The 16,449-nt window shown below is 40.3% G+C and overlaps 1 protein-coding gene across 9 annotated transcripts in view; it reads right to left on the reverse strand.

Moving 5' to 3' along the window:
• PNPLA4 (patatin like domain 4, phospholipase and triacylglycerol lipase) overlaps positions 1 to 16,449 on the reverse strand; it is a 123,529-nt gene that overhangs the window by 85,997 nt on the left and 21,083 nt on the right. For 4 of the 9 annotated variants that reach the window (XM_026015282.2, XM_026015280.2, XM_072743471.1 and 1 more), the window contains exons 6-7: positions 8,763 to 8,915; positions 7,788 to 8,028 (exon numbers count right to left, since the gene is read on the reverse strand). In XM_026015282.2, the coding sequence (XP_025871067.1) occupies positions 7,897 to 8,028; positions 8,763 to 8,915 (285 nt within the window). In that variant the 3' untranslated portion in view covers positions 7,788 to 7,896. Of the gene's footprint in view, positions 1 to 6,213; positions 8,029 to 8,762; positions 8,916 to 16,449 lie in introns of those variants that run through there. The other 5 variants (XM_072743469.1, XM_072743468.1, XM_026015283.2 and 2 more) reach the window with 2 other exon arrangements.

Consider the following 16,449-nt stretch of genomic DNA (forward strand, 5'->3'; position numbering starts at 1 on the left):
ATCTTCCTTCCCTATCTCCCTACTGCCCCCCACGAGAAGTAATACCTATCCACACATCAAACTTCCACGTTTATGGTCTTCTCTCCAAACCTTTAATACCAAATATCTTGGGGGAAAAATCTGTTTACAGAATATGACAATATTGTCTATGCCATCTGCCATTAGTGCCCTCCTCAAACAAGTTCTTCTTCCCATTACTATGGAAACGGCCATCTGACCAGTATTTCTCAAAACGCAATGAATCACTTGGAATGTAGTTTAAAACGATGATTCTATTTATTAGGTTGAGCAAGAAGCCTGAGCTTCTGCATTGCTAACATGTTCCCAAGTGATGCACCCATATTGGTTTAAGGACTTCAGCTTGAAATCCAGGGACCTAAAGGAACATGACTCAAAGACTTAGTAATGTCTTTGCAAGCTGTCACTTGAAAACTAAAGACTAGAATCTTATTTATATCGTTTCAACTATTTTAACTCTCCAACTCAACGTTTGTTTCATGAGACCATCCCTCTATAAAATTGGCTCTCACTGATCCACACTCCTCTGGTGTCACATTCAGTGGCTTTTCTATCCATATCTTAACTGGCCTTCTCTGCTGAACTCAACACAGTGCATTGCTCATGTGAATGAACTGTACACCTGTGGCTTCCTTGGAGGAAGAGCTCCTTTTAATAATATTACTGTGCAAACATCAATTTTATTAAAAGCCAGTAATAAAAATATTTCAGTATTTCTCTCTTCCCTTTGGGCTCCATGCCTGAACTGTCGGAATATCCAATGCCAAGCCCACAGGAGGGCAGAGATGACACATGACCCAATCACACCCATCCAGAATTTTCCCTTGGACTTTCTGTTAGGGCTATTAAGAAAAAAAAAAAAAAAAAAACCTCCCTATGCCCTTTAACCACTTATATGTAAAATAATGAGTTTTGCTCAGAGAGCAGCCACCTTACTCACCATCTGGAGAGAACCTATTCTAAAGATAGATTGTATCTGGAGATGTGATTTGAGCAGCTGCACGCAGGTGTGCCAGATATACCCCAGAATGTGCAGCCAAAGGTATAGTCATTGCCATAAAATGTGGCAATCATCTTTCTTGTATTTCTCTTTGGATTAAAGTAATTTGAATTGGGTTTCCTTCACATGCAACAACAGCTTTCAACAATTAACTGTCCTAAAAATGACTTCTATTTGGCTTCCCTTAAACAAACAAAACAAACAAAAAACTCATTTCTAATGCCTCCTTGGAAAAGTAGGCAAAAGACATTAAGGAAAAATTCTCTGGGGCAGCCTTGGTGGCCCAGTGGTTTAGCGCTGCCTTCAGCCCAGGGCATGATCCTGGAGACCCAGGATCGAGTCCCACATCGGGCTCCCTGCATGGAATGGAGCCTGCTTCTCCCTCTGCCTCTCTCTCTCTCTGTCATGAATAAATAAATAAAATCTTAAAAAAAATTCTCTGAAGAAATGAAGAACGTTAAGGTCACAAAATTACTTAACCTTTCTTGGCCACCACTGAGCATTTCTTCTGCCAGCTGAACTTTAACATCTATTTGTCACATTTTGAAAACATGAACATTGAGAGTGTGAATGAAATTTGCAAAATTTGTGGCTTAATATGAAGAGACTAGACACCACCCAGAATTTGATGTTCCCATTGGAAACATTTTATTATCACATAATTAGGTAAGTCTGTAGAGTTTTCATGTTTCTTGCATATTTAAAAAAATTTTTTTAAGATTGATTGATTTATGAGAAAGAGCACAAAAAGGGGCAGGAGCAGAGGGGGAGGATTAAAGGGAAAGGAACAAGTGGGCTCCCCACTGGGTGTGGAGCCTGCCATAGGGGCTCCATTTCTGTAGTCTGAGATGATAACCTGAGCCAAAACCAAGAGTCACACACTTAACTGAGCCACCCAGGTACTCCTTGCACAGATTTTAGATAATATGCATATTTTTGCTATTACAAATGCATCATTTCATTTCTTAGGTTCTACTGGTATAAAAGTACTATTTTCATCTGTTCCTGTCAACTTTTTAATGAATACTTTAAATTCTCGCAAAAATTTTTAAGTGATAATCTTGTTTATCAAAGCATGGAGTCATCCATGCTCCTCAAGTGCTCCTCAAGTCATCCACTCCTCAAGTGTTGAAAATCTTGGTGTGCTAGACACAACTTACAAAGGAAAATGCTTTTGCTCTTTTTTCCTACCATAAATACAAATACTGTTTTCTACCATAAGTAATTAAAACACTTGCAGAAACGGCAGATTTCAGAGCTGGGAAAGAGAAAGTAGAAGGGAAGCCTAGAGAATCTTGTTCCAGAAAGCAAGGAAATGCTCAAAGGATGATGAGGATATGACAAAGGATGATGACACAGAAGTCAGCCAAAATAGGTTCCTGCTGACCAAACTGAGGACAATTTGGGCATCAAAACAAATCATGATAGGGGCAGCCCGGGTGGCTCCGCAGTTTAGTGCCGCCTTTGGCCCAAGGCCTGATCCTGGAGACCTGGGATCGAGTCCCATGTCAGGCTCCCTGCATGGAGCCTGCTTCTCCCTCTGCCTGCGTCTCTGCCTCTCTCTCTCTCTCTCTGTCTTATGAATAAATAAAATCTTTAAAAACAAACAAAAACTAATCATGATAGTACCAGAGCATAATCCATTGAATAAAATAAGAAACCATGAGTCCACACAGAAACAAATAAATTGACAGCCTAACAAAGAAGCAGGTATTTATATGATTTTGAAAATGCTGCACCACAGATATACATTAATTATAAATGAGGATAGAATAACTTTGTACAGGAAAAGCCTGGCAGACATCACTTTCACCGAGGTTAAGTCATGTACCATCTGATAAAATGCAATGAGAAAAAGGCAGCATTGCATCTGTGATTTCCCTGCTAATCATGAGGAAACATCAGATAAACCTGAACTGAGGGAAATCATATAAAATAATTTCTGTGGGTAGAATAGTGAACCCCCCCAAAGTCCATGTCCATTCTGAGGCAGAACCTCAGAATGTGACCTCACCTGTAAACAGGTCTTTGCAGATAGAATTCATTAAGAATGTCAAGATGAGTTCCTCCTTGATTTAGGTGGCCCCTGAATCCAAAGACTGGCATCCTTCTAAGAACATAAGACTCAGACATATGCACAGAGAAGCACATGTGAAGACAAGCAGGTGTTGGAACCATGCTGCCATAGCTAAGAAACGCCAAAGCCTGCCAGCAGCCACCAGTAGTTTGGAAAGAGGCATGGAACAGAGTTTTCTTCTAGCCTCCAGAAGCAGCTAACCTGGCCAACACCTTGATATTTAGATTCTGACCTCCTGAAACTGTGAAAGAAGAAGGTTCTGCTGTTTTAAACCAGTGTGTGGTAGTAGTTATGGCAGTCCTAGGCAACTAATATAGAAAAAGACCCATAGGGGGATCCCTGGGTGGCTCAGCGGTTAAGCACCTGCCTTTGGCCCAGGGCATGATACTGGAGTCCCAGGATCGAGTCCCGCGTCAGGCTCCCGGCATGGAGCCTGCTTCTCCCTCCTCCTGTGTCTCTGCCTCTCTCTCCCTATCATAAATAAATCTTTAAAAAAAAAAAGAAAGAAAGAAAAGAAAAGGACCCATAATCTTCCAAACTCCCACCGATATTCCCAGTGTCATGAAGTCAAAGAAAGACTGGATAAAATAGTCCAAACTGAAGAGACATGGTCCACACCAAAGAGCACTAATTAAAGAGACCCCAAAGTGCCCCCTCACCCTTCTGCCTTGTGAAGACACAGCGAGCACATGGCTGGCTGCAAACCAGGAAGCTGGCACTCAGCAGACACCAAACCTGCCAGTGCCTTGTCTTAGACTTCCAGCCTCCAGAACAGTGAGAAGTAAATCCCTGTCGGCTATAAGCCACCCAGTGTCTGGTGTTCTGTTATAGCATCCCAAAGGGGCTAGCACACCTTGATATGGTCAGTAACACTGCCATGATTCTGTTCAGCCAGTGGGAGGAGCAATCAGAAATAGCCAAAGGAAGCAGATCCCGTCCCTCTCTAGGAGGGAATGGCACTGCTAACTCCCTTGGATTTCAAACCACTGTCAGATACTTCTGCTTCAGGCTGCTCAGGACAGCTTCATCTCCTAGCTCTGCAGCCTTGCCAGAAGCTGAGTTTTTGGGTCACTGGGGAGTATGCTCATTGCCAAAGTGTCTCCCACGTAAGCAAGCCCAGGGAGCCATCACTCCTTTGGCAGATTTTCCCCTTTCCTGAAGTGACTTCTGGATTTGAACAGGTGTCATCCTCTGCTTCTCAACTAGTGTTTCTTCTTCCCAGCCCAGGTGAGTAATGGGTTGGGGGTTGATGGTAGAGCTCTGATCTTGGCTAGCAATTGATACCAGTATGTCCTTATGGTCTCTCCTTGCTTTGTGCACCCCCTTCAAGCTTCCTGGCCCTGTCAAACCTGTTAGCTAGTGTGGCCTGAATTTCTTGTTTATCCATTTTCTGCTTGATCAAGTGAACTTCATGAGGGCAGGAACCCACCTGTATGTCCTATAGAACCTTTGTATGACTCATTTCCAGGCTTTGGAAGTAGAGTATCTCATTTGACCTGCACCTTTCAGGATGGGATTGCACACATTTCTAAATCCATGAAACTTCTCAGCCTGCAGAACTTGCCCATAGCTGCAAAACTGTACAGCAAAGCTGATGAACCCATCAGGAAAGAGCTATGTTCCTGGACTGCCTGGTACTGTGTGGCTTTCCATAAATGGATGGTACACTGCTTTGCACTTTACCTGGTGTGCCCACAAAAGTGAATTCAACTGTATATAGCTTAAAGAACATTTGTAAACACGGGAAGTAAATGAAACATTCACAGTGGGTAAATGAAAAAATTCAGTAAGTAAACACTTCATCTCTGCACAGTCCAGATGTCTGTGCCATGACCTGTTGTACTTCAGGTATATGTGTGCGTGCGTACATATGTATGTTTAAGGAGGCGTCTGTACATTCATGCTTTTGACTACGTAACGTTACCTTATTTCCAGATTAGGTTGGAAATGCTATTATTATAAGGAGTGCAGGACTGTGTACCCAGAAATACTGTCTACACTGTGGAAAAGATTGAATCATACTTTTGCCCCTCTTTCTGTGAGTTAAGTGCATGAGAAATTATACTGAGGGACATATGTCAGGACTATGTAAATATATGTATTAGCACTGAGTAAGCAAAGGTTTGAGTTGTATCACCAGAGGCAAAACTGAGTGCAAAGCTGAGTAATTACATGGTGAATTCAGCCCAACTGAACTGTCAATCTGCAAATAATAATAATAATAGTAATTAATAATAATTACTAGTAATTATTAGTAATTGCTACTAGTCGCTAGTAATTATTATTGTTGCTGTTTAAAAATTTGTCCACTTTTTGTGGCCTGCAGAGATTGTTTTTTCTCCTGCTTTGAATTATGTGGATAATTACTTCAACTTTCAATTTTATTTTGCCATAGTGCAGATATAGCTTAGGCAAGAAAAACCTCTAAACCGTGAACTTCCTTAATTATTGGTTCCTCAACTATAAAATTAATGGACTGGATCCCGAAACTTTCTATGATTAATATTTACAAATATAAAAAGGGAAAGTTATTTATATGTATCTGTTTTAACCATCAGGAAAAAAAATTAAGAGCAGAATACCTGAAATCTGCCCATTTTAAGTGCGCATAACTGTTTAGACTCCCAATTCAATGCCCAGAGCCAGTCAGCTATTTCTTTGTCAGTTTCTGGTATGCACACAATATATCCAATATTTTGAAACCAGAATATGACAGAGTTGTTGTTGTTGTTTTTTAATATACTACTTGCTCCTTTAGAGCATTATTTAACTTCAAAACCAAATCTAGTCTAATTGTCAATGGAAACAGTGGGTTACCATAGTTACAAAGCAAAAAGTGATGATGAAAAGAAGAACAGAAAGACTAATTAAATTTTAAATGACAGATTCAAAGGCATTAAGAAACTGCCCCGATAGGAAAGCAGGGACTTACCAGGCTGACAATCACGGCAAACCTATTAGGATCAGGGTCACACAGTCTCCTGAGATTTTCTATCTACCGGTTGTACAGCGCTTCAGAATACTGATGCCAATGCTGTGTGGCACAGCCTGTGCTGAATGCCTGGTTTCCGACGGGATAGATGCATAGGGACACATTCTGACCACCCACAGAGCATGCTTTGTGGCCTGCCTCACTGGAGAACTTGATACACACCCTGGCACGTACAAATTACATACTGCAGTACATTGCTACTTTTCCCAAGAGGGAGAACCTAGTTGCTGCACTGCAGACCTATCTGTCCATGATCTCAGTGTGTTTCTCAAGGAAAGTAGTGTCCACCTACGTGGTCGAAGATGTAAGTAGTAGGTGCAGTAGCTTAGATGTCTAACATACTAAGATTTGTTTTTGCTCGAGGGAGGCATCCATACAAAATTTATTGAAATATCATACCAAGAGGACAGTCACATAAAATGATAAAAGAGGAGAAATCTAGTGAACATACAGATGTGAAACAGAACTGAATATGGTCATGTCACTTACAAAAGGATGTATTAAGATTCAACTATCTATTTTCTAGAGCAGCGAGAAATACATACCCCAAGGAATATCACTACTCTATCAAGAGTCTCTGCATAACTCATAAGAAAAGAGGCAATCGTTCCTGGTTATGTGCTAAAAATTGTGTATTTGGGGCTTTTAAGAACCATAAAACTGATTTAAAGAATGGTTTCAAATGTTAAAAGAGAAATGCATAACAATTAAAGACATGCAATGAAACCGGTTTGTTTCTAACGGCCTCTTAGTAATTAAGAGTTTATGCTCAGCAAAGCCCCATAAAAACAGATTTAAGATTTGAGACAGTGTCCGTGAATTACTATAAACCCGCATACAAGTCTTCAAAGGGACAAGATTGTTACTCAAAAAAGGAAATATCTAAATCAGTATAATATGACTTAAAATAATAGATGAGTGCTTATTTTGGATTTAATTCTTATTCACTAGGCTACCTACTTCTTCACGTTTAATGGTATATTATCTAGGTTCCTGGAATAGATATATCCAGTACAAAGAGTAATGGATAAACATCTGGTGACATGTGGCCTTGCACGAACACAGAGAGAAACTAAGACATGGGCTGAAAGAGAAAGATAGACATGGAGAAAATTATTAATGAGAGCTTAGGGCTTACAACAGAGAAGCATCAAAACAGCCTGATTATCATGTTAGTGGGGTCCAGGGCCTGGGGGTCTGCCAGTGGTGGGGGAGGTTAGGGTTGGAAAGGAAGCAGGTGGGGAGGAGACAAACCTCTCCTGAAGAATAAGGAAATCCCACCTAGTGTCACAACTGCTGGGCTTCTGGGCCACCATGTCCCATTCACCCTCTGCCTCCTCACCAGGCACAATCTGTCTACCCATAGAGGCGGACCTTTGTTCCTCCATTCTTGGTATGACGAGTATGCCATGCAAACACCCATGTTTCACATCACAAACATGCAGTCACATTCTTTGTAGGAAGAAAGCATATGTGGCGGCAGCCCTCTGTTTTCAATATTCCATGGTTTACCCAAATTGCTTACCCATCTAAATTTTTCAAAGGACATGATTGCTCTCTGAAAAAGACTCCTCATAACCTGTATGCATCCTTCTTAATGACGTTGCCTAATAAAATGCTTCTCATTTCCTTGCATAGTAAAAATCATCACAAAGATTACAATAATAATCACAAATACTATAAAAATATTACAAAAATGATAGGTTTTTTAGAAAATGATTTAATTTGAAACCTTCATCGAAAGCTATGTGGACAAAAATGAAAAAAAAAGGTATGAAATCTATTTTGCATTATGAACTTGTAAGCATTCTATTCAAACCAATTTTCTTTCAGTAAAAACTTAATGGCGTCATCAAAGCCATCTTGATACAGTGATTCCATTTTCCTCTTGCTTGGTGGGAAAAGGGCTTGGTTAAGCCTCACCAAGTTTGCCACGGACAACTAGAACAGAAGAACAGATCGAAGCCATAGGACATTACAGTACAAGTAAATGTAACCTATGATTTCTTATCATCGATACAAACAGTGATTTAAAAAAATCAGTTTGAGAAAAATCGAACTTAAAACATTTAACTTCACCCATACACTAGATGAGGCTTTCTCAGTTTTGGTACTACTGACGTTTGGGGCCAGATACTCATTTGTAGTGGGGGCGGTCCTGTACACCACAGGACATTGACAGCATCCCTAGCCTCTACCCACTGGATGCCAGTAGCACCTCTCGGATGTGTCAACCACACATCTCCTTTGTGTAACATCACCTCCTCTTGACAACCATTAGACTGGATATAAGGGAGTCAATATTTTATGTTATTCGGTTGAGTCCCTAAGTTTATCTACAATATTTTGCCATACTTAACTATCACCATTTTTAAAAACAAATAATTGATGTGATTTAACTGCAACTGAAATCCTGCCAAAGTTTACTGTCCTGAAGAAGTGAAGAAACAGAGAACTTTTCCCAGACAATAAAGAGCGAAAGACTTGTATGCTCACAGGGTTTAGGTACCCTCAGGCTCATGTGTATGATACATGTTGTAAACTATTAAAAAAAAAAACAAATGAATGAGAAGATGTAATTTCTACCTAAAATTATCAATGAGCTTCCAAAGTTTTGGAAACGTGTGGAAAATTTTAGGCAACTATCTTCAAATACAACTGAACATACAACTCACCATTATGTCCTGATTGGTAATATTAATGTAGAGATCCAGCTGCCCTTTATCCTGTGGGGAGATGTCCAGTCGTCCACTGAAGGGTGAGATGGTCACCGTCCGGCCTACAGGCAGGATGGGAAGGCTGTTTGTGAGGCCCCCATCTACCCACTTCTGTGGAAAGAAATACCCCTTGTCAGCACATGTCAACGACACACCACCCATGTGAAGATGAGCACAGATTTTTGAAGAGGACTTTTTTTTTTTTTAAGATTTTGTATTTATTTATGAGAGACACACAGAGACACACAGAGATAGGCAGAGGGAGAAGCAGGCTCCTCGCAGGGAGCCTAATGTGGGACTCGTCCCAGGATCCCGAGATCACACCACCCAGGAGTCCCAAGAGGACTCTTTCCTTTTAATATAATCCATGCGCTAGAAATGCTCTCAATTACTATTGATGATGACCAACCAGATCAGTGATTTTCATACAAGTCTTTGTACACATATCACTTATCCATATAAGGAGAACCTCGCAGAATCGGGAAGTCTCTCCAACTGTTTAAAAGCTTTAACTAGATTATTATACATAAAATGTACCTAAATTTTTATGATGACAGTGCTAACACAGGACATGTAATAAGGTTGGGGTTCATTACTAAAACGGAGAGCCACATTTACCATTGATACTGAATAACCATCTACCATAAGAGGACATTCCATTTTTTTTTTTACAAGAACTAAAAATTGTCATTTTCTGTAGCAAAGTTAAAAGTAAACTGAACAGGGCAGCCCCGGTGGCACAGCGGTTTAGCACTGCCTGCAGCCCAGGGCGTAATCCTGGAGACCCGGGATTGAGTCCCACATCGGGCTCCTTGCATGGAGCCTGCTTCTCCCTCTGCCTGTGTCTTTGTCCGTCTCTCTCTAGCTGTGTCTCTATGAATAAATAAATAAAATCTTAAAAAAAAAAAAAAGTAAACTGAACAACCAGAAATCCTATTTCCAAAGTGGCACCTAAATTTAAGACAGGTTTTAAAGCCATAAAGAATGGAAGTACTATATAAAAACAAACAAAACTCCACTGAACTCAGAAGAGGTTCTGTGTTTTCAGACCCATACTCAAAGGAGACAGATGGACAAAGCAGGTAAGAGAAGTTTGTAGTCGTTTCTGCACAACTGTGTGCTAAAAAAGGACAACTAAAGAAACATGAAGATAATGTTCCTTATGCTATCCATTTCGAAGCAAAAGAGTCCCAAGCCATCTTTGAACCGACATATTGAGATAATCAGCTCTAACAATAAACACACAGACACACGCAAAACTGAGGTACAAAAAAAAAAAAACACGCACACACACACACAAAAAATACAAAAAAACACCCTGAGGTACAGATTCTCTAAGTAGTATCTGAGATATCTTCCCATTGACAGGGAAAAAACAAAGTCTGATAATGGTTGAGCACCCCTCACAAAAGAATCTTTAGTGCTGTATGCTAAGTTTCCCCTAAACATTGGGAATGCCATATAGAAGAACGAAAGCAGTAGTGTTCAGCAGAGAGGCAGAGGGCGGAGGGAGAAACAGGAAATGCCCTGAACTAGGTTGAAACAGACATTCATTTTGTTCTAAGGTGTCTTTTTTTTTTTTTTAATGTCTTTTTAACTCATTTTTATTGCTAAAACTGGTGACTGAATGTTTAGTATTGCAGTGTTTACAATGGCTTTGGTCAGCCACTAACTCCCCGCAAAGGGAGTAAGAGTAAATACATGAAAAGTGAAAGTGTGTGAAAAGTTGAGAGGATTGCATTCGGGTTTGGACAAAATAGAAGTAGAGTAGATTATAATGAAACTGATCTGAATAGTTTACATATTGTCATTCTTTTTAAAGGAATGAGTATTATCATGTAATTATATTATATGTATTATATAGACACAGAGTCACATGTATTTGTGTGTGTTTAACACACCCATGTTCATATATGTTTGTGTGTATGTATGTGTGTGTGTGTGTGTATATATATATACTTATAAAAACAGAGCTTAAAATAAGGGAGATTTGCAGGGAGAAGGCCCCAAAATATCTGGTTCCATGCCTTTTTGTCCCAGACCTTCTTTTTGTCTTGTTTTGTTTTTCTGATTGCTTTGGACATGGATACAGACTTCTGGAATGTGTTAATACCTGGAGAAGAAAAAAAAAAAACCTTCCAAAATTATTGTTCATATTCTCAGTAGGTAGGATCACCAATGATGTAAAAATATGTGTAGTTTTCATCAAGGGAAATTAAAAATATGTACCATGTGTCGTATGAGCTCATCTGACTTCGTCAAGTTAAGGGAAAGGAGGGCAATCTGGCTCATCACACTGCAGTGTTCTAATTTACCACAGGGTTAATGACTGCTGTTTCCGGGAACCGAAAATTCCTTCTCCAAATTTTCTTCATTCTTGTTAGCACATTCTGATTGGATAAATGACTACGGAAAACATACAGCTTATCAGATGACTTGATTAAATTTGCACCGTTACTGGCTCCTCTATAACTGTAACCCTACCCCTCAGATACTCTACGTGCAATGCATCGGTCTCCTGATTTATGCTCTCGGGAGCTGTACCATTCCCAAAAACCACACATGCATTCAGGCATGCTGATTCTAGCAAAATCTCTAGAAACAACAGTAACAGCAGTAAACATTCCTCAACCCCAAATTAAAAGTGGAAATATTTTATATGTCACGTGCTCTGGTTTAAATGCCTGCATTTAAACTACTGCTGTCTATGAATTCACTGGCTGTTTGCTACAGATTCCTGCAAGTCATCCCTTCTTTCCCACCCCGTGGACAGCATTCTTCTGTAAGCTAGTAACTACCACCATGGGCATGTATGATTCTGAATCTTCTGCAGGGAGAAAACTAAACTGTGCTGGTTCTTCCCATGATGGTTTTGTATCACTTCTAAAGGCAACTGTCACACCCAAACAGGTCAGGTTATGCAAATGTCAGGACTTGTAAATTTTGCCTTACACACTGATATACTCTGGGAACATATGAAGAATTTGCCCCAGGGTCTATGAATTCAAGCAATTCCTCTATTAAGGAAAAATATAAGTAAGAAAGTGGGATACCTAGGTGGCTCAGTCAGTTAAGTGTTTGCCTTCGGCTCAGGTCATGATCCCAGGGTCCTGGGATTGAGCCCTATGTCGGGCTCCCTGCTTAGTGGGAAGCCTGCATCTTCCTCTCCCTCTGCAGTTCCCCATGCTTGTGCTCTCTCTCGCTAATGAAGAAGTTAAAAATCTTAAAAAAAAGAAAAGAAAAGAAAAGAAAAGAAAAGAAAAGAAAAGAAAAGAAAAGAAAAGAAAACCTAAGGAAGTAATCTCTACTGTAAGGGCCTATTCTTTCTGCAAGTACCTCAGAGCATCCAATGTGAAGCTGGATACATGCTAGATACTGAGATGTGTATATTTATGAGAAAGACTTGATGCAGGGCTGATCTGTCTTTGGGTGTTTTGTTCAAAAAGCAAGTGAATACAAAATACTTTGCTGGAAGAATGAATGAGATGTTGATGTCTATAATTATTGTAAGTACCAGGACACAGGGCCTAATGGTTTATAAAACGACCTGTCCCGTATTACTCAATCTTTCCGAGAATGCTACCAGATAGGAAGGTCATGCTAGTATACTCAGTTTTCTTATTTTACAGAAAAGAAAACAGAGGCTTGCAGTTACTCATTCTAGCTTACAGGTTGGCAAACCGCGGCCCACCACCTGCTTTTGTAAATGAAGTTTTACTGGCATATAGCTGTGCCCTTTTGTTTACATATTGCTGTGCTGCATTTCCAGTATGACAGCAAACTTGAGTAGATGTGTCAACAGAGACTGTATGTGCTACAATGCCAGAAGTATTTACTACTGGATGCTTTATTGTATTTTATTTATTTATTATTATTTTTTTTTTCTACTGGATACTTTAAAGAAAATACCCCCAAACCCTGCTGCAGAGTATGCGGTCTTCTTACTTGCACTTTTCCTTTTCACACAGTGTAAAAGAGCCATGTACCTAGGGTAGATGTAATTGTTTTCTGCACAGTTGGGGAGGTGGGGCCAGGAGCAGTAAATATGGCCTGAAGAACTGCTTTGTATTTGCAAACATGTCTTGTATGATACAGAGGAAAAAATACTTATGTCCAACAGAACCTTCTTGGTTCTTGATTCTGAAAATAGAGGGGAGGGATGGTGAGAGGGACAGAAAAACAAGGAGATACCCACTCTCCACAATAGAAGTCAGAATTTACCTTGAAGTTAAGAAAGACAGTAGGTGGGGAGAGATAGATGAGCTTTTGTTAATTTTTTTTTTAATTTTTATTTATTTATGATAGAGAGAGAGAGAGAGAGAGAGAGAGGGAATGGCAGAGACACAGGCAGAGGGAGAAGCAGGCTCCATGCACCGGGAGCCCGATGTGGGATTGGATCCCGGGTCTCCAGGATCGTGCCCTGGGCCAAAGGCAGGCGCCAAACCGCTGCGCCACCCAGGGATCCCGAGCTTTTGTTAATTAAATGGAGACAGCTAAAATAAAGTTTAAGAAGAGGGTGAAAAACCCTGCAACATTTTACTTCTATTAAAGATTATTGGTACATTGTCTTAATTTTTGAATTTCTGATTTTTCATTAAAAAGTGATGACTAGATACTAACTTTGAGAAAATGCTGGAGTCTTATATCAAAAATATTCCCTGGAAAACTGTTTTTTCAAACAGACAATGCAAAACAATTTAGATTGTTGCTGAAAAATAAGATCTTCTCTTTCAGGATAAATGTGAATTGATAAACAGATTTCCATCCAGCCAAATCTAGCTGGTCACCAGGCCAGGTCACTGCTCTGATGGGACTGAGCCACATATCCGTGTGAAATGCCTAAATCATGAAGAAATAGAAGTCTAAGATCTATAGTGATAATTTTATACAAATGCTTAGTAACAGAGTATTCCACAATTCTCTTTCCCACAAATATGTCAATAATGAAAGAAATAATAATCTATAATCCATGAAAAATTCTCAGTAGACTAGAGTAGGTCAATGTTAACTTTTCTTTATATAACAGTCAAAATATTACCTGAATTCTAATTCAGACAAAAAAAAAAAAAAAAAAAGACACACACAAAATACAAAACCCCACAGCTTTTCTTGGGATCTGCATATATCAGTTCTAGAGATGATCTTATTCTGTTATTCTGACATTTTAGTCACTTGCCAATGATAATGCTATCTCTTAAAAAAACAAAAACTTGTTAGTTAAAACCTCCTCTTGAAAATATCATTTTTGTTCCAAATTGATGGATTGATGGCAAGAACTTGTGCAAACGTGCCCTGATAGTACGCATGTTCAGAGGCCATATATACTGATAGAAAATTCATTAGTAAAATTATAGGTCTGACCTTTAATATTTTTGCATCCTTTCATTCATATATTCAGCTGTTAATGACTGTCTCCCATAAACAGGATACTAAAGATGATCTTATAAGATAAAGCCAATAAAAGCTACAAGAACTTAAAAAAAATTAGGTTAAATGAAATAGATGTCATACCACTTCCAACAATTGGCAGACAGATTAGGTAGGAAATATACTGTCTGTCTCTTCAGTTAATCTGCATTACGAAAGTTTGATATTTTTACATGATTGATAATTGATTTAAAAATATCAGGTCCGGGATCCCTGGGTGGCGCAGCGGTTTGGCGCCTGCCTTTGGCCCAGGGCGCGATCCTGGAGACCCGGGATCGAATCCCACATCAGGCTCCCAGTGCATGGAGCCTGCTTCTCCCTCCGCCTGTGTCTCTGCCTCTCTCTCTCTCTCTCTCTGTGACTATCATAAAAAAAAAAAAAAAAAAAAAAAATATCAGGTCCACAAATACATGTTAATAAAATCCAGTATGTTCAATACAGGTTCTACCAGATGTAGAAACAAGGAGGTCTGTGCATTGCACGGTAGTGACAGGAGCAGGGTGTACTCGTGGCCCTCCTTGGCACTGCCACACGGGCACTGCTTTGCCTCCCATGGATCTACGGCCCAAATACAAGTAAACCTGATTTCCCTTTCCCCCCACTGCTAGCGCCACCTCTATCACTTTAGAGAAACCACCATAGCAAACCAACCAAGTCAAGACCCAAGTTCCATGAAAAGATTAGAACTTAAAACAGAAGAGGTGTTTTCAGATTGATGGAAATTTTTCTGTGATCTCAATCCTCAGAGAAGCTCACACCCACAGCAAAACACTGTGTTTAAAGCAGAGTTAGCATTTCCCTGAAAATGGAATGATTCTGGAAAATAACTTGGCCTAGAAATCCTATAAAACTGTGGGAGGCTCTCAGGCTGATGGAGAGTCCATGATAAGCACAGAACGACACTGGTGTGTGGTCAACTGTCTGCATAAATGGACGAGGTCTCCCAAGGGCTCTGTCCGTCATTGTGTGTGTGGGGTCTCCTCTTTGTTGGACATCAGTAAACTGCCAAGGAAAACTGAATGCTTTCAAAGAGGCATTAAAATGAAGTAGTCATGTGTCTACTGTGCACAGACACAGGTACTCAGCAAGACTGAGTCCTCCTGCCCAAGGTCAAGGGACTCGGTGATGGTCCCCATCTTCTCACAGCTCTGGGGCTGCATTTCCTGCTGTTTAGCTGTGGCTCTGCTTCCACATTCCCATATAATGGGGAATTCAGCTGAGAACATCTGACCCTTTTAACCATTCTTAGCTGTCAGGGCACAAATCCAAGAAGTGGGAATGGGGATGGGGAGAAATAAGCCAGGGGAGATTTTTTTTTTTTTTTTTTTTTTATAAAAGGAACGCACTAAGCAAAGTGGAGCAAGAGGCGCAGCAGAGACACACACACTGGAGGTCATCCTGGAGAAGCTGCCCCCTTACTAGCTAGGTGGCCTCAGTGAAGTCAATGAACATCTCTGCATCCAAATATCCTCATCTGTAAAACACCAGGTAGGGATCCGCGCAACAGATGAGAGCATTCTGTTGTAGGTGACAGAAAAACAATCACAGCACTGGTTTTAATTTCTTTTGTGGGAGAAGGAAAATGCAGAGTGGAGTGGTAAGGGGGGGGCCTCCTCAAATCATTCAGGGTCAGCTCATTCTGTGTCCAACCCCAGGTTGTGATTTGTGACCTCATGATCCACAACACCTGCTACAGTCCAGTCATCACATCTAAGCTCTGGGCAGCAGGAAATAATGAAAGGTAAGTCCCACTGTAATTCAGTTGGTATCTCAGGGGTCAGCACTTAAATGTGTAGCCATACCTACCTACAAGGGAAGTCAGGAAATGTGGCCTGTTAGACACACTGCACCGGGTCCAGCTAACAACTCTAACTCTGTTGTAAGGAAGCAAAGAAAAGTTCATGGTGCAAGAAAACTAGAAGCCTCTGCCACCGGCACATTTTTCTACTGTTACTAATGTTTCAACAGGAAAGTGTCCACAGTCTTGGATTGGAGTGGGTTCTGGGGCTCAGCTCTGTTGTCACCTTGATTCCATCCTCTCTGAAGTTCCCACCTCCTTACTGTCACACACTGTATCTACATCCTACCTGCTACCTCTTAATAATTGACCACACTGGCAATTCTGGTGACTCTGGATTCCCAATGTCCCCTTTCATAATATATAATCTCTAAAGCGTCTTACCATTTTTTCCCATTTAGCCATTTCTATCACTGTATA

This window comes from Vulpes vulpes, chromosome X (assembly GCF_048418805.1).
Source record: "Vulpes vulpes isolate BD-2025 chromosome X, VulVul3, whole genome shotgun sequence".
Lineage (NCBI taxonomy): Eukaryota > Metazoa > Chordata > Mammalia > Carnivora > Canidae > Vulpes > Vulpes vulpes.